General features: G+C 40.2%; 1 protein-coding gene across 4 annotated transcripts in view; it reads left to right on the forward strand.

Annotated features, from left to right (window-relative positions):
* Positions 1-7,484: 7,484 nt before the first annotated feature.
* The window catches only part of PNPLA8 (patatin like domain 8, phospholipase A2), a 43,360-nt gene continuing 25,842 nt past the window's right edge, over positions 7,485-25,002 (forward strand). Inside the window, exons 1-7 of one of the 4 annotated variants that reach the window (XM_072862023.1) lie at positions 7,486-7,709; positions 8,845-8,917; positions 9,205-10,061; positions 10,818-10,967; positions 12,200-12,351; positions 14,693-14,787; positions 20,120-20,291. In XM_072862023.1, coding sequence (XP_072718124.1) covers positions 9,228-10,061; positions 10,818-10,967; positions 12,200-12,351; positions 14,693-14,787; positions 20,120-20,291 — 1,403 coding nt within the window. In that variant the 5' untranslated portion in view covers positions 7,486-7,709; positions 8,845-8,917; positions 9,205-9,227. Of the gene's footprint in view, positions 7,728-7,861; positions 8,117-8,844; positions 10,062-10,817; positions 10,968-12,199; positions 12,352-14,692; positions 14,788-20,119; positions 20,292-25,002 lie in introns of those variants that run through there. The other 3 variants (XM_072862013.1, XM_072861997.1, XM_072862005.1) reach the window with 3 other exon arrangements.

The raw sequence follows: 25,002 nt of genomic DNA on the forward strand, positions 1-25,002 counted from the left end.
CTTTGTTTTTAGCAGCTAGATTTCTAGATGCACAAAAGTGCTGATCAAGGCCAGAGACCATTGACTATCAGCTGTGGAGGCACAGGAAATCAAGGCTAGCTGTGTAAAGGACTTCAGGTACCAGTTCCCCCAAGCAGAATCCAGAACCCTGATTTAGGGATCCAAGCTCTTTTACATTGTGTGGGAAGCAGGAAACTGCTTGGACATAGCAAAGCAGGAAAATGAACAGAGCGGGGCGTAGCTAAATCCCAGATCCAGCTTCTAATCTAGAGTCTTAACTCCGAATGAGAGCCAGGTACCTTTACCCTTTCAAAATGCAGAGCCTGCAACTCTAAAGGTGCCTTACAACCATTCCTTCAAGGAACAGGCTGGGACTTGTCCAGTTCTTCCAAATGGGGTGAGAAAATGCAGATGTCTGGGGAGGGAGAGGAGGAACAGCAGGAATAGGAGGGAAGAGGAACAGAGAGAAGATCATTGACAATATATAGTATAACACCATTCTGAAGAGAGTATTCGCCCAGGTGATGAAAGAAAATAGGTTCAGTGCTATTTTCAGCCTGAGAAGGTTTAAATACACATTTCTGATTCCCTAAGAGAATTTCCTGTTCTCCAATTTATTGGCAAGGCAGAACGGAAAATGATTTCTCCTCTTGTTGAAACTAGGTGACTATGCAGAAAAGAATGGAAGATTTATGGAACCAAGAAGAAACCCTGGAAAAAGGGACATCATGTTTTATCCTTGTGACTAAAGCACTCCCATGGGCAGGGTAATGCCACAGTCTGGTGTTTGCTCCTATATATGCATTTTATACCAAAAGCTATTGCATAATGAGAACAATCTGAGGAACCAAGACCAGAAGCTATGGCCATCCTTGTAGATTACTTCCTACCCATAAGGCAGAAAAGTCATATTTACTTTTGCACTTACCCTTCTGTTCCAGTACACTGACTTTTCCCATTTGGAACAAATGGAAAGACACCATGGGAATAACTTGGGCCTTTCTGACTATAGTTCATAAGGCTGCCCACACTGCCCAATGCAGCATTGAAGACAGCCAGGATGGCTTGGAGCCTGTGCAGCCACAGTAGCAGCACAGAGAGGGAAAGATCAGGTGGGATTTAGTGCAACCTGTTACCGTTCTAGTACGGTATAGACACATCACAGTTTAATAGCAATGAAGTCTGTGCTGGTTATCAGTCCCATAAATGCACGACACATGTATACATAATAGACAATGCAAAGCAGTATTTTGTACAGCAATCCCAGACTGTCTTTTAACTAACAGCACCTTGTGCATGCACAGAGAGCAACTGCCTCATCCACGGTGCAGACAGAAGCTCAAATCCTGCAAGCAGTCACATCAGTGTGGTGCTACAGCCAGATGAACTCACATTTTAATGTGTGATTCAGTGTGGATGTACCCTTGGGGACTCCGAGCCTCCTGTTACGCTTCTTTTGGAAGGCTTATCTGGGAGAGGAATGGGGTAACAACCCAAAATATTCACGGGCTGCTAGGTGAACTCATTACATAATATTTAGTAGTACAACAATTTATAATATTGTATGAAAATGAGTTGCCACCTTAACAAATGTGTTACTTCCATATTATTTTCTAAGATTCAAGGACAATAAGGAGCAAAGCAGCCTAACTACTTCAGATAACTGATGTAAGACAAAGATACTAAGCAGTTGCAATATAAGTCTTCTATTGCCTGCTTTTTGGATTTACAGAAGGCAATTTCACAACCATGCGACTACCTGGCAAGGACGGATTTCTCTGAAAATTTCTCTTCTATTTGAGTTGTTTAAGCCTTTCTAAGGCTTCAAGATTTTTTAGTTCTTCTTTGACAAGAGCAAAATATTGAAGGGAAGTAACGGAGATAAAAAAAGCAATAAGAAAATAATGTAGAAATGTTCCACTTGATTATTTGCAGTATTTGTGCCAAAAACCGCAGCCAAATGAAAGGCTGCAGAAAGTATCCACGCTATCATAAGCACGATATTTTGTGTCTGTGTCCAATGGTCTTCATTCTTATTATTCTGAGAACTTTCAGTGAATGTTCATTCAAGTTGCAAATTAATTTTTCAATATTCTTCCTCTGAAAACAAGGAAATGTTTTCCCATTTTTGTCTGCCATCTAGTGTTAAGAGGCAGAACACCTCTGTTCTGCATTTACGAAGCTTAAAATACTTGGGAGCGCTACACAGCTTCTGCCTATGTCACGCCACGTTGATGAAAACAGAAAACAGCATTTTCCCTAAGGCTTAATTGAAGGTGTTAGATTTAAGTAATTATCTCAGCTACTATTATTAGCAGAATACTACCCTACCAACTTATGTTAATATGTCATAGTGCTTTCAAATACTTGGGGCATTTTTAATTTGGTTGAGTCTCTTAGGTGACAGTGCTGTGTTTCCAGGATACCATCCATAATCAATATGGCAAATAAAAACAACCCTGCCTTGTATACACTGAAATGTTATATATACTTATAATACCTCTGTATCAAATGTATAGTGAAAGTATATGCAAAAATATTTTCTCAGAAGGAATATCTCACCCCTGGAAGTCGTTCTATTCAGGTTAAATCATCTAAGCTGAAGTTAGGGAACAATAAAAAGTAAGATTTAATTTTGTAAGGAGTTCCAGAATTAGTTAATTTCAGTGTATTTGCGCCACTTTTTATAGTGAAGGAGACTGTAAGAAAATAGAAAACTTTCATATTTCATAGCTTGGGAGAGAGAACCCTAGAAAGACAAATTTTTGAACAATTACTTCTAGTAAATATCCAATTTTTATCAAACTGCCTCATAACGCATTATGACTTTCTCCCCAAGTAGCAGTCCAAGACAAACATACAAATGGGAATGTTAGAAATAATTAATGACATTTAAAAGTATAGCATACATATATGTTACACAGTTAACTCATTTGTAGTATGGACACCACTATACTTTGGCTATAATATGACAAAAACCACGTACACCAGAGAAGAACTCTCTTTCATTAAAGTAGGAAGATTTACCACAATTTTTGAGCTGTAACTGGATTTACAAAAGTTTGCATCTTACCTACAAAAATATGTATGAACATGTACGTTGAGAAAACATTTTGAAAGCCTTTGATTTTTTTAACTAAGTTACAGGGATAGCACTCATTAAAATCAAACTACTTTCAGTGTAGTCCTAAACTGGAAACTACCACGTTTTAAGGGACCACTCTAACAGAGCTTGAGTGCTGGGTATGCAACCTAATAGAGATCAGAAAAAAACCATCAGTCATCACATTAAATTCTTGTTTGAGACTTTCCATGGAAAGTATTGAAATGAAAGTATTTTTAAAACAGTTAATGTACTCCTATTAAAATATATTGTAAAATGTGATAAATGGGATCATTTCCATACTATGTGAAAACTACTGTAATTGGAGTTAGCTACCCTCTGAATACTGCAGATGGATTCATCTCTCTCATCTGAAAAGGAGGTGTTCAGTCAAATGGGATGAACCAACTCACCTTTGACTATTAAGAGAGCTTATAAAATTAGCTTAGTTAAGTGTCTGTCTTTTAAATAAATAAATTTGAGATCATTTCTTCTTAATATCATGACCACAGTAAAGAGAAGGCTAAATTGGCAAAATGTTTGAAAAGGTGTGGATGCAGAATTTGTGCCTGGGAATACATACATTCTCTTTTTTTCGTCCAGTGATTTTAGTTCTTTTGGAGAGTGGTTGTTTTGAGAAGCTGATGAATCCTGGGCCCTCTGAATGTGTCAGATCAGACAGGCCTGTTCATCCTCGGGGAGAGCTGTGTGGCAAGAATGCGTGGGTTTGCGATTAGACCTAAAATGTGAAATACCTGAATCCTTTCCTTAGCAAAGGTGTGAATTGACATACCAGTTCTACATATCCCAGTGGTGAGACGAATGCCTAAGCAGGCACTGAAGAGAATTTTACCATGAGATTATGGGAGAAAGTGTGACTGTTTAGGAAGGAGCTATGTGCAGGTAAAAGGGATCAGCTGCCACCTGCCTCCAGTCCTTTATTTGCCAGTCAAAGAGAGGCAGGACGTGCGCTGGCAGCATAAGGCTTCACGTGGCCAAACTTCCTTCTTACTCAAGTTGTAGGTCTTGTTTTTCCTAACCCTTTGTTGTCATAAGAATGCAAGTTAGCCTGTTCAAAGCCAGCTCAGGCTGTGGCTTCAGATGGGCCACTGTTTCTTAAGCCATCTTACAAGATCCAATTCAGTTTGCCATGCTGGCAAGCAAACAAGAGTCCTGGGGCTTGCACAAGGGCAGACACAGCTGGGGAAGCTGCTTATGCTAACACTGCTACCACAGTCTAAAACGTATCAGTACTATGTTGCTCTCATAACAGTAAGTGGCCTTTACCTAAAGAAAGTCATAAAACAACAGGCAGCAAAACCTCCCTGCTTAGCTACATATGGCACTTAAGGCAGATGCCACTACTGTTTCAGTGATTTGGTTTAAAAATGAACTTAGCCATATATAATGAAAACCCACGATAAATTAAAGAATAGCACACAAGTCTTAAAAACAGTTGCCAGGAGTAAACAATCACTAGATAATACAACCAGATGTGTAGTCATCTACAGACAAGGCAAGCAGACCATACCTGGAGAACAGGCCACTGTAATCCAGAAAGCAGCAACTCTGAAAGCATTTAGGAGGGAAAAGATGAGCACCTGGGTGTGGAACACCACTGTCCCGTGCCAAAAGGATCCTAGGTAATATGTGGCTCATGAGCTATTTGTGGCCACTGAGTACTTCACTGAGAAAGTGAAGTAAAAGAAAGTATTCCAGTATGGAATACTGCCTTTAAGTCTTGCCTCGATACTCTTGTCAAGAGTGCAAAAATTTGATTGTACTGGGTTTACGTGACAAGGTTTAGGTAGCAAGGAGGCTGCAGAGGTGGCTTCTGTGAGAAGGCACCAGAAGCTGCCCCCATATCGGACAGAGCCAATGCCAGCCAGCTCCAAGATGGTCCCGCTGCTGGCCAAAGCTGAGCCCATCAGTGACATTGGTAGCACCCCTGTGATAACATACCTAAGAAAGGATAAAAACTGCTGCACAACAGCAGCTGGGAGAGAACAGTGAGGATATGTGAGAGGAACAGCTCTGCAGACACCAAAGCCAGTGAAGAAGGAGGCAGAGGAGGTGCTCCAGGCACCAGAGCAGAGATTCCCCTGCAGCCCATGGTGAAGACCATGGTGAGGCAGGCTGTCCCCCTGCAGCCCAGGGAGGTTAATGGTGGAGCAGATATCCACCTGCAGCCCATGGAGGACCCCACAGCAGAGCAGAGGGATGCACCCAGAGGAGGCTGTGACCCTGTGGGAAGCCCATGCTGGAGCAGGCTCCTGGCAGGACCTGTGGACCCATGGAGAACGGAGCCCACGCTGGAGCAGGTTTGCTGGCAGGACTTGTGACCCCATGGGGGACCTGTGCTGGAACAGTTTGTGAACTGCAGCCCATGGGAAGGTCTCCTGTTGGGAAAGTTTGTGGAGGACTGTGCCCCATGGGAGGGGCCCCATGCTGGAGCAGGGGAGGAGTGTGAGGAGTCCTTCCCCTGAGGAGGAAGGAGAGGCAGAGACAACGTGTGATGAACTGACCACAACCCCCATTCCCTGTCCCCCTGCGCCGCTCGGGGGGAGGAGGTAGAGAAATTGGGAGTGAAGTTAAGCCTGGGAAGAAGGGAGGGGTGGGGGTGAAGGTGTTTTAAGATTTGGTTTTATTTCTCACTATCTTACTCTGTTATTAATTGGCAATAAATTTTAATTTCCCCAAGTCAAGTCTGTTTTGCCTGTGATGGTAACTGGTAAGTGATCTCCCTGTCCTTATCTCGATCCATGAGCTTTTCATTGTATTTTCTCAAGCCTGTCCTATTGATGGAGAGGGAGTGACATTGATGAAGAGCAGCTTGGTGGGCACCTGGCAACCAGCCAGGGTCAACCCACCACACTGACAGGTGGCAAAAAAGGAACTACAAATTACTCAGTTAATATTCATAAAATATTCAAGAGCTGGAGAATGGCTTGCATTGGGAGCTGTAGAAAGTTCAATCTGTTCAATTTATAAAAAACCCGTGATAATAATTACCACATGCCATGGATCTAAATTTTCCTTTGGGGAAGAAAATACCAGGTAAGAAAATTAATTTTACTTTTTAATTTGTGAGAAAGAACAGAAGCAGATGACTGGAATCTGAAGCTATAAGTGAAACATTATCCTCCTAACATTCAAGGCAAGGCGTTATCAGTCTACTGAGGCATGCGGTGCATTCACCATCCTTTGCCATCACCCCACATTTAGGCAACTTCATGAGAGCTGTATTTCGGAGAGGCCGCGTAGGCAGGAAGCTCACAGGTCTGCTGCTTCTCCCAGGTCTGGCTGGGTAATACCAAGGTGCCCCCTAAACCTGTCAGACCTATGAAAAACACAGTATTTGTGATGCTTCTGTTGTCTCACAAAGGGAGTTTGTTACCTGGTGTGCAGCATCCGCATCCATCAGAGAGCCGAGATATCGGTTTATTCCAAGTTTTGCGTGTCACCGGGTGCTAGGTGATAACTCCACAAAGCTAGCACACTGATTGCTCGAATAGGTACAATATTTATACAGTTTAGTTATACATATGCATAAGCGATTACATAAAACAGTTTCTTACTGGTCTACGTTTCCGTACCTCACTCTTAAAGCCACAGTACTACTTTAATGTTCTACCCATGCTCAGAGGTGAGGGGTCTCTACTTGGGCTGGGGTCTCTGGCTCAAGAGGTGTGATTTTTAGTATTATAATGAGGATAGTTTGCGTAAGGGTGCTTCTTATCACACTTCTACTAATGAACTCGGATTGTTGTAACAATGTTTCACTCAGCTCACTTATTTTTTTCAGGCTGCGTTTCACTCCCATAATTCTTGATTAGACGTTCCACATTCCAGTATGAATCCCCCTTATAAGCTTTATGTATGCCTCGGCCTTCCACCAGCTCTAGTGTAATTCTCACATCTGAATCTTCCCACATAGCTGTATAATATTGAATTTTAATTGGCTACACTTCTCCAAGAATTAAGCGGGAAATGCGTGGGGATACGCCCGGGGCGCCTGCACCGAGCGGCCGGAGAGGAGCTAGGCCGTGTAGGGGCCCTCCTCCTCTCACGGCCCCCTCACTCCCAGAGCGCCGGGGGGACGCCACCAAGAGCCCGGCGCCGCCGGCAGGGCCAGCTCCGCCGTCACCGATCGCGCTGACGCAGCTCAGCCCCCCGCCCTCGGGCCGCGCTGAGGCGAGGCGGGCCTGCCCCGCCCCCGCGTGCCGCTCCGCACGTCGCCGCCCCGCCCCGCCCCCGCCGGCCGCAGCTCGCGCGCAGGCGCAGTAGCCGCCGCCACGGCCATGACCTTGCCCCGCCTAGCTCCGCCCCGCGGGGCGCGCCAGCCCCTGCGTCACACCGCCCACCCTCCCCGCGCGGCCGGAGAGACGGCGCGTGTCTCAGATGCTTCCGGCGTGCTGGGCGCGGCGCAGGCGCAGTAGCGCGGCCCCCCTGGCTGCTCCGCGGCGCTGCCGTTGTTGTCGCTGCCGCCGCCCCCTGCCCGCTCTGCCGGGGTGACAGCGCGCGGGCCGCGGCCCCTGCGGCCGCCCTGCCTGGCGCTCGGCGGCGGCCTGGGGAGCGGGGGGAGGCGGGAGCCGTTGCCCATCAGGTACCTGCCGCCGCCGAGGTGGGCCGCGTCGCCCCGGGGGGCGTCAGAGGGGGCGGTGAGCGCGTGCCGAGCACGCGGGACTCGCGTGCGTGACGCAGGGGTGGGTGTGGACGCGTGACGTGGGGCCGCCGCCGCCGAGCAGGGCCAGGGGCGGGGGGGGTGACGGGACGGGACTCGCCGCTTGTTTACGCGGCCGCTCTGGAAATCGTTTCTGCGAAATGGCGCAAGGCAGGAGCAAGACCTGCTCCCCCTCCCGGGGCAGGAGGCCCCCTGGTGCCTATATATCGCCCCGCCCGCCGCCGTGGCCTGGAGCCCGGCTGGCTGCACGGTGGCGTCGGTGACCGAGCAGGAGGACTGGCAGGTGTGGGACGGGCACCGCGTAGGTTCAGGCGGCCGCTGAGGAAGCTGTAAGTAACGACGCTCCTGCCTGCGGCCGTGTCGCCTCTGCTGTTCCCTTGGCGTCGGCCTGCGCAGGTGCTGGCCTGCCTGACCTCCTCTGGCGCTTGTCGCGGGAGCTGGAGAAGTCTGAGCTTGCCGTTTAGGCAAATAATTGATTTGCTTCTGCGGTTCAGCACAGTTCTTGTATATTGTGTAAAACTCTGATCCGCCTCAGAAACGTCTATGTTTTCCTTGTAGAATAAGGATTATATACTGTCCTTAGTTCTTAGGATAGGCATGTTTCGTTGAACTTGTGACTCTATACTGAAGCTTTACTCAAAGAACTGGTTCCTTTCTCCCCTGGGAGGAATTCTGCAAAGGGGTGGTAATATAATGACAGTTTCATTTGAAGTTTGGTCTCTGCACAAGATAATTTGCTAGAGACATACAGATTTTCCTTTATTAGAAAGACCTGCAAGCAGTTTTCTGTGTCACTAGATACTTTCGCTGAGTGTTGTATGTTGCTCAAGATGGACTTAAATTGGCCTTTAAGGAATAATGTGTTGAAATTAAAATGTTGGGATGACACTACCAACTGCCCTGAGCAGTAGATATCCCCATGAGATCATTTGATTTGAATGTTTATCTGTCTTTACTGAAATAATAAATAAGCTGCATCTGCTTTAAGCAATTCTGTGATTTTAGTTTAAATTGTTACTGGGTTGGGGTTTCCATTGTTGTTTTTTTTCTTTTTCAGATAACACCGTGATACAAGACTTATTTATTGAAAAATATTTTCTGGAATGAAGTAGGCAAGCAACATAGAACAGGTGTAATTATTTATAAGTAATGACAGTTCATTTATCTTTAGACGCATATTTGTTCTTTGTGATTAACCCAAAAAGTCTTTGGTGGAAGCAAAGAAACAAATACCTGTATTTGTATAGACCTAAAGTCTTCTGGAGGATAAATCATGCCATTCACCTGAGAGTTTTTCATACAAGTGAGCCTCAGTGTAAATGGGCCAGAAGCAGAACATTTTGGTATAACAAATACATTTACAGCCATGAGTTTTTATACTACAAAGTTTCTAAACTTTTAACTTCTTCTTCCAAAGGACTTACAAAAGTGAACAATCGCATGTCACGAATTAAGAATACTATAGAATCTGTTTCAAAGGCAGTGTCTGGCACTCACAGTGAACTGGTTTCACGGATAGCTCGATTAAAGTCACACTCAGGTACCCTGGGAAAAGCAAATAAAAGTAATGTAGATGCAAATAACATCAATGCAAATCTAGAAAATGATAAACAAGTGACAGATGCCAGAACTCAGGAGGATTGCAACAGAGGCCCAGCTGCAAAGAAATCCACTTGTGGAAATGAAAAATTGGAGTCCGTGTTAGTAAGTTCAAGTGGCACTTACCAAGATACTCCAGAAGATTCAGTGTCTACAAAAAACCACCTTTTTCATATAAGCTACTTTTCTACAAATTTTGGAGAGACTTACAACTTCGTAGCTGATCATATCAACTGGTACTTTAATAATAATTCCGTTATGGATCAAGGGAAGAAAATGAATGCTTTATTACAGGACTCTAAAAGTGAAGAGAGGATTAAGCTTGATTCATCAGAAAATACTGTAATGACTGAAGAAAAGACAGTGGATTCAGCAGCTACCTTAGCTCCTGAAGCAGAGACTCTGGGTGCTGAAAAGACAAATACTGCTCTTCCAGTTTCCACTAAAAAAAGTATTGCAAACTTTCTTTCCTATCCCAGTAACAGTGTACAAGCTTTTGTAGACAGTTACATTGGTGGGTTGGTTCCCAAGTTAAGATCCGATGCAAAAGTTGTTTCACAAGAAAAGAGTAAACAGCCAGAACAAGAAGTGTCTGAGCAAGATGAGGAGGACAAAGCAAAAGAGGCTAAGACTGCAGAAGAGAGGGAAAAGCATCTGTCTCTTCAGAGAGAAAAGGCAAGTCTCTCAGTGTTACTTCTTTATATATTTATGTATATTTTATACAAATGTATATATACACTGTACACACGTGTGTATATACTTACATGTGAACTTACATATGGATATATACACACATACATACTTACACAGGTAAGTATATACCTATGTATGTACTTACATATAAGTACGTATATATGTACGCATACTTTTATTTATGTGTATGTACATATAAGTACATATGTACTTACAAATAAGTATCTATACATATATAAATGTGTTTATAATTTTTATATAAGTACATATATGTATATGTAAGTTTATATATAAAGTGTATCTATGTATATACACATACATGTGTGTATAGTAGATACATATATTTAGTTCATATATATGTAGAGAGAGAGTACATAAATATAGATGGATCTAGTTGGGGGTTTTTTTGTTGTAGTTTAGTAATCTTACACTCCTTCATGGTCCAAATACTATGATTTCAGAGTTGCCCTGAAAACACATCTGAGTACATGCTGACACATTTGTTTGGTGTATTGTTGCTGTGAGCTGCCTTTATTTATCTTCCTAGTAAACGAATCAAAAGATTGCCTGTTTACATTTAAGCAATGCTTACTAGGAGCCTGTAGCAGATCTCGAGTACAACATGCTGTCCATTACTTCTGAGAAATCTTAAAATAACAGTTTGGAATTAGTCTTGACAAATTTTACACATTTCTTAGAGTAGTTTTATGTTATTTGTATAACTTTATCTTTTTTTAGATTATTGCAAGAGTGAGTATTGATAACAGGACTCGAGCTTTAGTTCAAGCCCTACGAAGATCCTCTAATCGAAGAGTCTGTGTCAGCAGGGTTGAAGAACTGACCTATCATCTTCTAGAATTTCCAGAGAGCAGAGGAGTTGCAATTAAGGTGCAAATCGTCTTTATGCTTAGACAAAAAATAAATATCTGACAGACAGTTGACTTAGAATAACATAAAACTTTCTTCTGTGCTTTTGTGGGCTAGTCATATTTTCTATTTGTAAAGATTACGAGGCGAATGTCTCTTTTTATAGCTATTTTTTTAGCTGGTTCAAGCAGATTCATATGCAAACTATCAGTAGTTTAGCTAAAGGCTCTTAAGATTGCAGTGTTTAATTTAGAAGCGTACAGCACTGTCATGTGGATAGATAGTATAGCTTATTCTAGTGGTAGATGAAGGCCGTACACTATGTCCTCTGTTGCAGTTGACCAGACAGGAATGTACGGTACAGTTGATCTGCGTATGCACAACAGTTTTTATGCTTGTTTGCATGCTTCCTTCGAAGAGAGATGAGAAGAGCGGAGTATAACCATCAAATAAGTTCATGTACTCTAGTCCTACTCATTCTCTTTCCTGCAGTGAGAGGACAGGAGGTGGGTGGAAGACTATTCTAGCAGTACTAGCGAAATCACAGCATTTGTCAGTCTCGTGCCTTGTTCCACAGATGTGACAGATGTGTGACATAGGTTGTAGAATTGCTGGAAAAGAGATCTTTGGGAATGGAGGGCAGGCCAGATGAATCATCTGGGCAGGGTACAGGTCGGGCATCCGCATGAATAGATGTGAATTACTTTATTATGAAACAGTACATTCACTACTCCCATTTCGATTATAATGCTCTATATCTTTGTGATAATAATTGTACATGTAAAAATTACTCGGTGTGAGGAAGAATTTTAAATTTTTGTTTTGTTTTAATATTAGTGTACTTAGAAGGCATCTCCTGTTTTGAAGCAGTGTGATACTTAGCAATACTGGGCTTTTAGCTATACTTGCTGTGCGCCATAGTTGAGTTTATATTTGGCCAATGTGACATTAAAGTCAATTAAACTACTGGTAAATACAGCTTTTCTAGCTATTTGAAAGATTTACATTTCACCTTGATTGCTAAAGTAACTACCTATCAGAATTAAACAGTGAGGCATGTACGACATAATATTGGAGTCCTTTCTTTCCCTTGTTAGAAAGAGAGATGGGTAAATACAGATTTGAAGAAGTTTTCTTCTGAGTTTAACTAATATATTACTTTTATACTTAAATGCCAAACTGGTAAATTTAAGCATGGATTCTTTTGGTATAAACATATAGTTAGAACGAAATATCTTTGTATTTATCAATAGGAAAAATTAATCCCATGCCTACTGCGACTGAGACAGGCAAATGACGAAAGTCTTCAGGCTGCTGTTAGAGAGACTTTAGCTATAATTGGATATACAGACCCTGTGAAAGGTTGGGGAATTCGAGTCCTTGCTATTGATGGAGGAGGAACAAGGTAAAACCTCTGTTTTTTTCTATATACTTGTAGCCTTTTTCATACTGTAACTGGAAATAAAATTTCAGGGTTTTTTTTATAAGTTTGTGTCCAAAGATGCAATTTATGATTTACAGTTCTGTTACATTTGACTATCCAAATGATGGGTATTATTTTTGTATGTATTTGTGCTTAAATTTCCATGCATTAGTAGTCCTATGACACTGAAATTACCCGTTTAAAGTTGGCTACACACTCCTTCTGGAAGTAAATTAAATGGTTATGTGAGTTAGTCTGCTCACAAGTCTAATCTCAGAAATACAAAATTGGTGTGAAGTGCTAGAATTAGTTTATACTCTTATGATTGTGTTGACTTAGTAATACAAAAAATGTTCTTGTACTTGTCTGGAGGGTGACCTGCCTTAGCAGGACTGGTCTCGTATGAAAGAATGAGTAGGCTAGCAGTGAAAGCTACTCTGGCCATGCTGTTGATTTATATTTCTTCTGCAACAAACACTTTTTTTTTTTTTGATTTATGCACCACATGTCCTTAGTTACGTGTGCTCGAGTTCTGCATGAATTTATGCATCTACCACAATTTGTAAAAAGTAGTAGCAGAAGCACATTCATTAAATTTGAAGTCTGATGTTTACTAAAAGCTGTGTTTTCAGGCATATTTGAAGAAGTCTTGTTGGCAAATACTTACTGATTCACAAATCTCTATTGGTAGAAAGTGAAGTATGAAGTCATTGCAGAAGTACAGTTTCACAAACTTTTTGTTTCCCCATAGTATTTCTTTACGTGCATCAAAATCAATTGTCTTCAGTAAGGAGTAAGCATATGACGGAACTTCAACATTTGTTTCCAAAAGTTCATTGTAAACCATAAAGATTTTTCAAAGTAGAAAGAAGGCTGCTATGTGAATAAATAAAGTGTGTTAATTTTTCTGTTAGATTTCTAGAGGAGTGACATTAGAAGACATTGTATCTTTAAAAAGTGGTATCTACATCTATAACACTAAATGAAACTGGCATCCTGGCTTGTATCAAAAATAGTGTGGCCAGCAGGACTAGGGAAGTGATCGTGCCCCTGTAGTCTGCACTGGTGAGGCCGCACCTCGAATACTGTGTTCAGTTTTGGGCCCCTCGCTACAAGAGAGACACTGAGGTGCTGGAGCATGTCCAGAGAAGGGCAACGAAGCTGGTGAAGGGTCTAGAGCACAAGTCTGATGAGGAGTGGCTGAGGGAACTGGGGTTGTTTAGCCTGGAGAAAAGGAGGCTCAGGGGAGACCTTATCGCTCTCTGTAACTACCTGAAAGGAGGTTGTAGAGAGGTGGGGGTTGGTCTCTTCTCCCAGGTAACAAGTGATAGGATGAGAGGAAATGGCCTCAAGTTGCGCCAGGGGAGGTTTAGACAGGATATTAGGAAATTTTACTTCACTGAAACGGTTATCAAGCATTGGAACAGGCTGCCCAGGGAAGTGGTTGAGTCGCCATCCCTGGAAGTATTTAAAAGACGTTTGGATGTGGTGCTTAGGGACATGGTATAGTGGTAGACTTGGTAGTGTTAGGTTTGCAGTTGGACTTGATGATCTTAAAGGCCTTTTCCAACCTATACGATTCTGTGATTCTGTGAAACAAGTTTAGAGAGTGAGCCTGAGTACTGACTACTGGCTGTTGTGCCACTTAATTGGTGGTGTTCAGCTGGTTATAGTTTTGAACTGGGTTGACTAGCACTCTTCAGCACAAGCCAGGACAGATGTGGGGGCAGCATGCAGGAGTTGCCATTCTCAGCAGGATGTGTTGGCAAGATGGTACTTGGTTTGGTGCTCCTTTTGCCATACGCAGTTCTCTAGCTCTAGCCCAGCAGAGTTAGCACCTTTGCATGCCAGATACTATGCTTCGTGCTATAGAAGCTCAAGTCTGATGGTCTGGAATGCATCTCTCCTGTTATTTCTGACACATTGAATTGAGGCAAAAAAAACAGACGGAAAAATACTGTGTCCCAAGGGGCATTATATAGCCCTGTTAAGACCAAACTTTAAGTGCTGTGTGTTGTGAATGCAGCTGAGATCTATCCTGAGTCTACATCCACAGAACATGATCATCCCTGAGCCTTTGCTACAAAACAATATGGCGGTAGCTGTTGAGTACTATTTTTGGTATGCCTGAGTATGTCATTTGTATTTAGTATTCATCATTCCATTTTAATTGTGTTGTGCTACTCTTTCCCTGAAATATTCAGGATTCTTACTGTTGTAGTTACTGAGTTATAATTAGTTATAATTAAGCAAAGGTGGGCTTAATTAGAGCTATGCAAGATAAAACTACCATTGTATGTGAAGGGGTTTTTTTGTGTTTCAGGGGTTTAGTTGCCCTTCAGACTCTACGGAAACTAGAAGAACTAACTGGAAAGCCGGTTCATCAACTTTTTGACTACATTTGTGGTGTAAGCACAGGTAATTGTTAAGCCACAAGTTGGAATTTTGCTATGAATATAGTAAAAGAACATCTGAGAATAAATGTAGATTTTGAAGAACTTGCCGGTTTCTGACTTTGAGTGTAAGTTGGGAAAGTACAGGTGTGATTTCTGAAGTCTTTTTTTTCTCCTGCATAGGAACTCTGGGTGATTCATGATACACTTGTAACTTCAAACTGATTTCTCATTTTTTCAACAAATGCGAAACCTTCATTTTGTGCACAGATACAAATATCTTAGATGTTTATGGAGCTTTACAGACAACTAAGGTAACATCCCTCAGGGACTGATACTGGGCCAGTAGTGTTTCCTGTCTTTATTAATGACCTGCACAGCGGGACAGAGTGTGTCTGTAGCAAGATCTTGGATGATACTAAATTAGAGGAAGTGGTCAGTACAGTGATATCTTCTGTTCAGATTGGCCTGTACAGGTTGGAGAAATGGCTTGACAGGAACCACCTAAGGTTCAATAAAACCAGGTACCAAGCCCTCCATCTCAGGTGGGCTGACCGGCTAGAAACCAGCTTTTCAGAAAAAGACCCGGTCTTGTTGGAACAAGTTGAACATGAATCATCAGTGTACCCTTGCAGCAAAGAAAGCTGACCACATATTGGCTTGTATGCACAAGAACATACCCAACAGATTAAGGGTCTCTGGCCACTGTATGTCTAGTTTTGAGCTCCTCAGTAAACCCTTAATGTGTTGGGTACCTTCTTTTACGTACTGAGTGAGTCTGGCAGAGGGCCAAGTAGATGGTCAGGGAACTGGAGGTCGTGACATACAGGGAGAGAGTTCAAGAATTGGGTTTATTCAGCCTTAAGAAGAGAAGGATAAGGGGAGGCCTTATTGCTGTTTCAGCTAATGGGAAAATACAGAGAAGATGGAGCTAGACTTTTCTTGAAGGTGCACAGTGATAGGAGAAAAGCCAACAGACAACTTGGAATATGGGAAGTTACAATTAGGTATAAGGATTCATGTTTTCCTTGCAAGGATGGTCAGACACTGGTAGGAGTTGCCTGCACAGGCTGTGGAATCTTCGTCCTTGAAGATACTCAAAACTCAGCTGAACGAGTCCTGAGTAACCTGTTCTAATTGAACCTTTTTGAACAGGTTGGACTAGATGACCTCTAGAGGTCCCTCCCAGCCTTAATTACTCTTGTGACTCAACGATAAGTTGCTTCTCCCTGGGAAGTAGGAAACTCTAAAGTATAAGTTTCTTTTAATAAAAAGACAGTCATGTCTTTCAGAAATGATGCTAGACCAGTAGCAGAATAATGCTGATTTCTAACATAAGAGGTATGCTGTAGTTGAATAGCTCAGTTCCCTTTAGAAGCCCACATACTTCAATTTTTTTGCGCTATACTTATCTTCCATAGAGTTTAATTCAGAAATAACATTAAATGCAGATCACCATTAATAAATATAATGTTCGTGTTTCCAGAGATTTGCTTAATAGGCTCAAAATAGTAGAGAAGAGGAGAATGTTTCGGTCTACTAGACAGAATTTGTTTGTAGGCACAATATAGTTCCCTGCTTTACATTTTTAATAGTCTTTGAAAAAAATCCTTTGTTAGTTTATTTAGCAGTAAGTGGTTGTTTCTTTGGAAGATAGTTTCACTACAAAACACTTTTCTAATATCTCCTTCAATTATAATAAAGACATTTTATCTTGGATAGAGAGGCCTGGTGTTCTTAATTCGATTCCACTACTCTGATTAGAACTAACTTTATTCTTCACCAGGTTTTGGTTTTGTAACTGCTAGTAGGTACTTAACGTGTTCTTTTAAGCTTTCTTTACGCTATCAAGCTTTTCTCTGCAGTAGTCCAGCTTGCAATAATAGGTGACAAGACATGGCTGGGAGAGGTTGTACCTGACTGTCAGCATGTGCTAGCAGTGTACTTTACCATTTCAGTTTGTGTTGATGGTACATATGCCAATAGGATTTGCAGAAGCTTGTAGCTGGATTAATTGCGGTTTACAAGAGTGATGTATTAAATGATAGGAAGGATACCTCTTGTGTGTTACACTCTCTTCTTTCTGCTGTGCTTTTCATATCTCTTAATATCATTTAGCTGTTTTGCCTTTGATGTTTAGAAATAATCAGTTTGCTGTGAATTCAGCATCACAGAGTCTGTCTTTCTAGTTAGCTTCCCTCTACTTCACTGGCGGACATAGGGTGTAAATGCAGGCAGTCACAGAGAAAGATCACTGTAATGATGCTGTAATGGGCCCGGCATACCTACGTTACCTGCCTATTGCTGAGCACGGTATCTGGGCATGGAAGCACCAGAAAATCTGCAAGCACATGCAATGCAGTGGCAGCCACTGAATTTTTTTTATGGGGAACCAAGTTAATGTAAATTGTGTACCGAGTTTGTGCCTGTTCTGTGCAAAAATCTAGAGATGAAAAGGCAGTTGAGAGGAGGAAGTGCCATTGCCCCATGAACTGAGCTGCTGGGAATTCTGTACGTGAGGGTGATTATTACTGTTCTCTAGAGTATGACATGCTTTTATAGATGCACAGAGCACTTAACCCATTGAGGACAACTTATCTGCAGGTATGCTGTGGATGTGGCTTGTATGTTCTGTTCACTGCTCCTGCGGTCTCCCAATATATCAAAGATACTTCTCAATAGTAGTGCACTTACAGTTCAGTCACAGGGAGCGGTTTATAACATCAAGAGTATGTGATCAGGCAAAGTGCACACTATCACACTTTCAAATGTGCTGGCCTGCTCCCAGAATTTTAAAAAGACACTTTTTTCCTAAACTTCTATATTGACCTAATAATTAGTGGCATTCAGATGCATCGTATGAAGGCTTTGATCATTGACATACTGTGATCAAAGGTTCTCTAAGCATATTGTTTTCCAGTGCATTTTACTACAAACACGTCTGAATTGTACTGGTCTCTTTGATCATCAGTTTTGGATGTATGTGAAGTTTGCATAAGGACTTCACATAAGGATATTCTCCCAAAATATTCCTCCCAGTTTAAGAACAGCATAGGGCTAGTGCCCCCATGTATTCTCCCAGCCTTCAGTGATTTGCAGATGAGGAGCCTCCTTAAACAAAGCTGGCATCTCTTTGTGTTCATGGTTTGTTTTTTTTTTTGCCCATGATGGCTTTGCAGTTTTGAAATGCATTTTTAAAACCTTTCTGACAGAAGAAGTATTTTTTTCAGGAGAACTCATGAATAAGTCAAGTCACAGTATTATAGAGGTGGAAGTGTCCTTAGGAGGTTATCTCATTTCCCAAGGAACTGGTCCGCTGTGTGTGTTTCACTGTTGACAATTTTCTAAGATTTTGAATCATGTCAGACCTCTTCAGAAAATCTGTGCTCCACTGTCTTTACATTCAGGAAAAAAATATCCAAATGTCTAATGTGGATCTTCTTGTTGCAGTTCAAATTTGTTTCCTCTTGTCCTGACTCCCTGGGAACATGGATTACAGATTCTTTCTTTTCTCTTTGCAGCAGCCTTCTGTGCATTTAAAGGCTTTTTTTATAGCCTGTTTACTCAGGCTTTCCTTACAGACTGATTTCCTTGACATGTGATTGTTTTGGGGGACTTTTTTGTGTGGTTTTTCTTTTTTTCAATTGGTCTACATCTTTTTTTGAAGAATGTCATTCAGATCCGGATACAGCACTTCAGCTGAAGTCTTACTAGTACTGAATGAGGAAGGAATACTTTTGCCTTTCAGGTTATATTCTTGCCTATCTTGTGTCATCTTAGCCAACTGTATCCCTGTGTTCTTCAAGACATGCTCCTTAGCCTCTCAGGTGTTATTTAGGTATTTTTTTCCCCCTGAACTGTTAGCTGTCAAGGCTGAGATGGTGGCTGGAGTGTAGGAGTCTGTGATACAGAGCAGGATATGATGGAAGCATCAGAAACTTGTTTCACTGGCCCATCTGATAGAGCCTGCACTGTATCTTTGATTTTGAACTTACTCTCCTGTGTCTTGTTACCATCCAGCAGGTTTCAGCAAAGTCCTTTAATGTGTACCTTGACTCTGATATTATCTACTGCCACTTGTGTGCTGATGCAGACTGCAGTTTTTGATGCTGTTTCTAAGGAGGTGAAGTGAAAATGGGTTTGCATTTGGTATGAATTTTGGCTCTTTGGCTTTGAAGCTGTTCACCAAAATAGCAAATGCATGCTGTTATAGAATTGGTGCTAGAGAGTTAAGAGGAAAAGAAGGCAACAGAGGATTTGCATGATTCAGGAAAATGGTGTTTCTCTGCTGCCAGATGTTTAGTCTGTGTTGAATACAGGCATTTGGTGATTTGGCAGTTGAGTAAGTTTCTCTTCATGAAACTTTGATGTGTCAGGTAGGCCCGGGTTATATTAAGCATGTGTGCTACATTTTGAAAAATTGAGACTATCAATCCACTGACACTCAGCTATCATGGTGGTGGGATTTGTGAGAGCAAAAGAAGCTTGGAAGTCATATTTCCTTTAAAGCCTTCTGTAACTTTCTTTATGCAGTTCTTTCTGCATATGTGTTCTATTCTTGCTCTATTTCTATTACTCCTTTTAAAATTAATTTTACTCAAACCTATTACATTCATTTCCACATTGGAAAAACCATGTGTCCTGATTATTTCTAATGCTTAATTACATGTCCTCACAATATTGCACAATTAGATTTAAAGGTTGTATATGTCCCTTTCAGTTTAATATATCTAAGAATTGTAATGATGCAGTAATTGTATTTTTCCACAGTCTTTTTAATGGTATTCTGCAATCATACTTTTTGGATACCGTGGTTTTGTTCCTGCAATGGTAGCTCATAATTTTTAGGCATGCACTAGATGGCAGTGTGTATGAATGACTAATTATAAATGGTTGCAACCAAATGTGTTCCAAACTAGTTAAAACTCCCCTCTTTTTACAGAATTTTCCTAGAATTTTTCTTTACTGACTCAGAGTTTGCCAGATAGCAAGTAATGCTCCAGATATATTTTTAATACCACAGCGTAGATTTCTCTTACTCATTCCTCTTTCCAAATAAAGCAGTGGATTTAATTTGCTTTCTTCCATATACATGTTTGCAGGGATGGAATCTGCAAAATGAAATAATGCCATTTGTCAACTTCTCATAGTTCTGTTTTTGAAAGTAGACTCTTCCTATCTTGTCCTTTAAAACATAGTTTATGGTCTTTGAACAGGAATTTAGTGATACAAATGTCAATTGATCTTCCCTTTTCAAGATAGATATTCTGCTAACCTATGAACTACATTACATAGTAATCCATCTTTATAATCTTACTCTAGGCTGTATTTTACATTTCCAAATATTTCTTTTTCAGGAGCTATATTAGCTTTTATGTTGGGGTTGTTCCATATCCCTCTGGATGATTGTGAAGAACTGTATCGCAAGTTAGGATCAGATGTTTTTAAGCAGAATGTCATTGTTGGAACTGTCAAAATGGGTTGGAGCCATGCCTTTTATGACAGTGATATCTGGGAAAAAATGCTCAAGTAAGTAAAAAATGATCAGGTGAAAAAATAATTAGTATAATGTCTGAGAACCTTTGGTTTTGTTATTGTTTCACTGGTAAGCAAATTCTTAAAACAACTAGAAAGGATTAGCATATATTCTCATTCTTTTGAAAGAGCTGTTTTCATATTTAACAAAACATTGAAAGCCTTTAATGTAATGATTTCTGGGGAGTAAAGTAAGCTTTAGTGCACTGATTTCTGATTATATTCCTGTATGCTTGCCAGCTCTGCTTGATCTGACTCATTATAGATCTGCTACAAATTTTACTAGCCACCTGCTGTGCCTTTTTTCTTATAGGAGACATTGTGAGAAATGAAATAATGTGCTGTAGTGAGGATTTTTAATCTTAGCTGCCATATTGATGGGTTTTGCCCATTGCCCCTTTCTTTGAAAAGGGAAATGAGCTGTAAGGATTGCAATGAAAAAATATCTGCTGTGTCAGAGTTGCCAGTGAAATGGTATTTGTTCATAGATATGTATACAAATGCATTAATGGCTATTCAGGAAAAGTCACTGGAAGAAATTATTAATATTTATTACAAGTTTTATTACTTAGTTTTATTCATCTGTATTTGTATTGATAGTTCCATTGTTTATAATTTTAGCAAACTAATGTCATAGTTTCCCAAACAGTGTAAGCTGGCACTGCTACTGAAGGAACTGAAACAACCTTCTCTGAGAGCAGATGTAAAATGGTAAAAAGCTGCTTTGGATAAATAATGACAAGTTCCTTTGGGAACATGATTAATGTGTTTTATGGGATTGAAAGTTTTTTCTAGGCATTCTAGTGGGAATACCTGTGGTGCCAGAGTTTTAAGCACCTTACTTCTTTGCTGAAGTGGAGAGAGAGGCTTCCAGGCATTTCTCTGTGCTTTTGCATATTTTTAGGAATAAATTACCAAATGGATATCATGAGTTTTTCTTCTCAGATATCTGGAGTTCCTCTTTTTTTTTAGAAAAGAGATTTTTCTCTGCTTTCCCTCTTTTCTTCCCCTGCCCAACTAAAAGAAGTCTTGTGAAAATCAGAATTACCTCATGTGAAAGTATTTTACATGCCTTTAATTAAAATGTTATTATAACTTGCAGCTACATGTAACACATGAGGGAGGTAAAGCACTCTGCTCCTGTGCAGTGGACAGAAGCCAGGCAATTATTATATTATCCATAGATTAAATTAAAAATTAAATTTACTGATCAGCGAATGACTCTTTGTTGACCTAATTCTGAAATGTTGAAGGGAGATGCTATGCCTGCACTACATTTTATTGAAACACTGGGGATTCCTGCAGGCTTCCTTGTGGTGTGGAAGCCTAGAACTAAGAAGGGAATTGAAAGGTTATATAGCATCTCTTTATGGCATTACGAAGGTCAGGTCTAACTTTCAGTCACTGTATGGGAAAACCGCTTCATGTTTTGTTTTAAATTTGAAAGCCTTACCTGTGCTGTGTGGGTTTTTGTTGTTTAAATGGTAGTAGACTTGTCAGCCTTGCTTGAAATAGAGAGTATCCATTTACAATACAGAGGCATGCAATATACATTTAGCCCTGCCACAATATTGATGGTATTATTTTCTGTCAGAAAGTATTCTTGCTGAAAATAATTAAGCTAATGTTGCATGCATTCATAAGGCATATTACAAATTCTATTTCAGAAAATGACAACTAATTTTGGTTAACTAACTTTTTATTCTGAGTGCTGTAGGGAATTGATTTTATGTCTTACATATATGTTTATTTTAACTCTTCTTATATATTCCTTGAATTGCAGTTTGAGGACTGGTTTTAATCAGTTACTTTTATTACTTTGTGCAGAAAATTATACTTACTGTACATTAGTCTATGTAATACTATATTGAATCACATTTGTAAGAAGAACCTGGCTTATAGTTCCAAGTTTTTTCTGTTTTCTTTTGACTGTTGTTTACATATACAATTTTCCTCTTTCATACTGTCTTGAGAAACTACTGGAGAATTTGGTGAGCCGCTAGGGGTTTTCACAAGCTAACTAAAATCCCATACTGGGAATTTGTAATCTTGAGAAGCAATGAAGCACTGTATAGAGGGTAGGGTAAAAGTTACACGTTCTCTGTTGGTAGGAAAATGGATAATGCATGTGTTTGGGATTACAGGTTGTAATACTTCAAACCAGTATTTGTTATGCAAATTGAAGAATAAATTGAGACTGCTCTCCAGTGACTAGAGGGGCAACACATTCTGTACCAGTTAGTCACTCCAGACGTACTTAACAGATTTTGCAGCATTATCGGTGACGTGTTCTGTAACTTATGGAACACGCAATAAAAGTTTCTCCTGTAGGTTTAGTAAAGATGTCATAGTTTCCTGGTACTTTTGTTGTTGTTGTTAGAAATGGGTAAAAGTTGCAATTTTGCCTTTTGAATTGAATGCTCTTTCTCCCAGGCTATTTTTGTACCCTGGCTGTACCGGATTAGAATGTTTCTTTAAGCATATGGCTGGCAATATGTTCTTCATAGCATTATTGAAATAAGTGTTGCAATATTAGTGACTCAAAGCAATGAAAGAGCAACATTTGTAAAGGAGAGTTGTTGTTTAGGTAGGTCATGTCTAGAGGACATAGGTCACAGACAGACACAAAGCAGATAAATGGAAAAATAGGATGGCAAATAAAATTATGTGTAAAGTAATAACACGAGTGGAAAAATGTAAAATGCTTACAGGATTTAAACTAACTTTAATATCAAAAGTGATTTGGGTGTTGTTATGGACAGTTTAATGAAACATCTGTATGCTTGTGGTCAAACAAGATGATTCAGTGTGTGATGGCTGGGATTGAAAATACGGAAAATACCATAATGCCATTATATTAATCCATAATACAGTTTCATTGAAAATACTATTTACAGTCCTGGTTACCCCATTTTAGAGAATGTTTCTGTTGCAAGATTGGTAAAAAGTAGCCAGTGACCTAAAGACAATTCACACAAAGGAATTAGGACTCTTTATTGTTAAAAAAAGCAAAAAAGTTAAAACGGTAATTTGAGATAGTAAGATATCTTGAGAATTACTGTTCTCATCTTTTCTTCAAGAACAAGGGACTGTTCAATAAAATTAAAATTAGGAGACTTTCTCTTTTAACACAGTATGTGAATAAACTGGAATTAATTGTGTTGTGACTTCAGTAAAGAAAATAATTGAACAGTGAGGCTTGACAAAGACATTTATATAATACACAATTACAGTATTAATGCTAGCAACAAAACTAAAATAAATTTGGAGGTGATATTAAACTTTTATCTTTAGACCTTAATGTCTAAAGTTGCATAGTAGTTTAAGGGATTTCTTGTACCTACTCTGAAGCATCAGTTCCTGGCCTTCATAAGAAACAAGATGGGAGAAAATTGTTATTCAGTTTGACAGTTCCTGTAATTAAGCAGTGGATATTGCTTATGCAGTTTTTTAATCTTTGCATTGAGGGTTTGGGAAAAAATATCTAACACAGATACTTAGGAACAAGTAGATGAAAGTGATGCAAATCAGTAGATGTCTTTCATATCTCACCTCTGTCAATCTCATCTTTTACTTCTGAATATTCCTACTTCATGGTTCTGTGTGCTGCCTTCTCCTTCTGTAATCAATTAGGGAATGCAGATGACACTCTTCCCATTCTGGTTGGTGACTGTGAGACTTGAATTAATGCATTTATTGGAAAAAATAAAATAAAAAAGCGCTATTGATGTAAGAATTGTGTCACCAGCAGTCTTCGATCATAGGACTAGAAGCTGTTCCCCTTCCTTCCTCCCTCTCAAGGATATGTACACAGCCATCCTTCAAGCACAGATATCCACTAGTGGAACAGTAAATTGTCCTACCTTCAAATACAGTTTACTGTCTACATTGATGACTACTGCTGCTGTAGCATTTAAAGCTTCTTTTATCTTCTGACCTGACTAGGTTGATAAAGGTGTTGTTTTTAACAGTGGAAGTGCTACTACCTACTGTCACAGTAGTGCGAGCTATAGACGGATGATCTCTTAACAACAACATGTGGAATCACCTCACTTAAAAAGTGTGGCAATACTGAAAGCCATTTTTGCAGAATAGAGTAGATGCACCACCTGTGTTTGTGTGGGCTCTGTTCAAGGGGAGGAAGAAAACTTGCTGATTTAAATGAAAGCCTGTTTGGAATCATTATGGATGAGCACCCACTCTGTAGAGTTTTATACCTTTACTGTAAGCAAATTGAAGTTGAAATAGATGCTGATATGAGATTATTGGCTAGTATGCTGGTATCCTCCAGTCTCCTGCTATATGCAGGAGGGCTACCTTCTAGTTAGCAATTAGAACACTGACCCTAATGCTGATGTGATGATAAATTACAATGCTGACCATTCGTATGATTTCACTGACAGATTTATAAAAATGTATGCATATGAAAAAATTCCACCTGAAAAATGGATGTTAAATGCATATTGAATTATTGTTATGGAAGATTACATGTAGATGTTTTAACTTTCTTCTAAGTCACGTAGAATGTTGTCTTTCTTTCCTTAGTTTTTGTTTTCATAACAGTTCAGGAAAGTAATTTTCATTACTATAAAACTGCTTTATAAAGATGTTGATTTTTTGATTCTTAAATGTAGCAAAGTACTTTGTTTTCCTCTCACAAAGTAGTTGAGTAATCCTGATGATTTATGGTTAAGTATGTGGTGAA

The sequence above is a fragment of the Ciconia boyciana genome, chromosome 1, assembly GCF_034638445.1.
Source record: "Ciconia boyciana chromosome 1, ASM3463844v1, whole genome shotgun sequence".
In the NCBI taxonomy this organism is placed as follows: Eukaryota; Metazoa; Chordata; class Aves; order Ciconiiformes; family Ciconiidae; genus Ciconia; species Ciconia boyciana.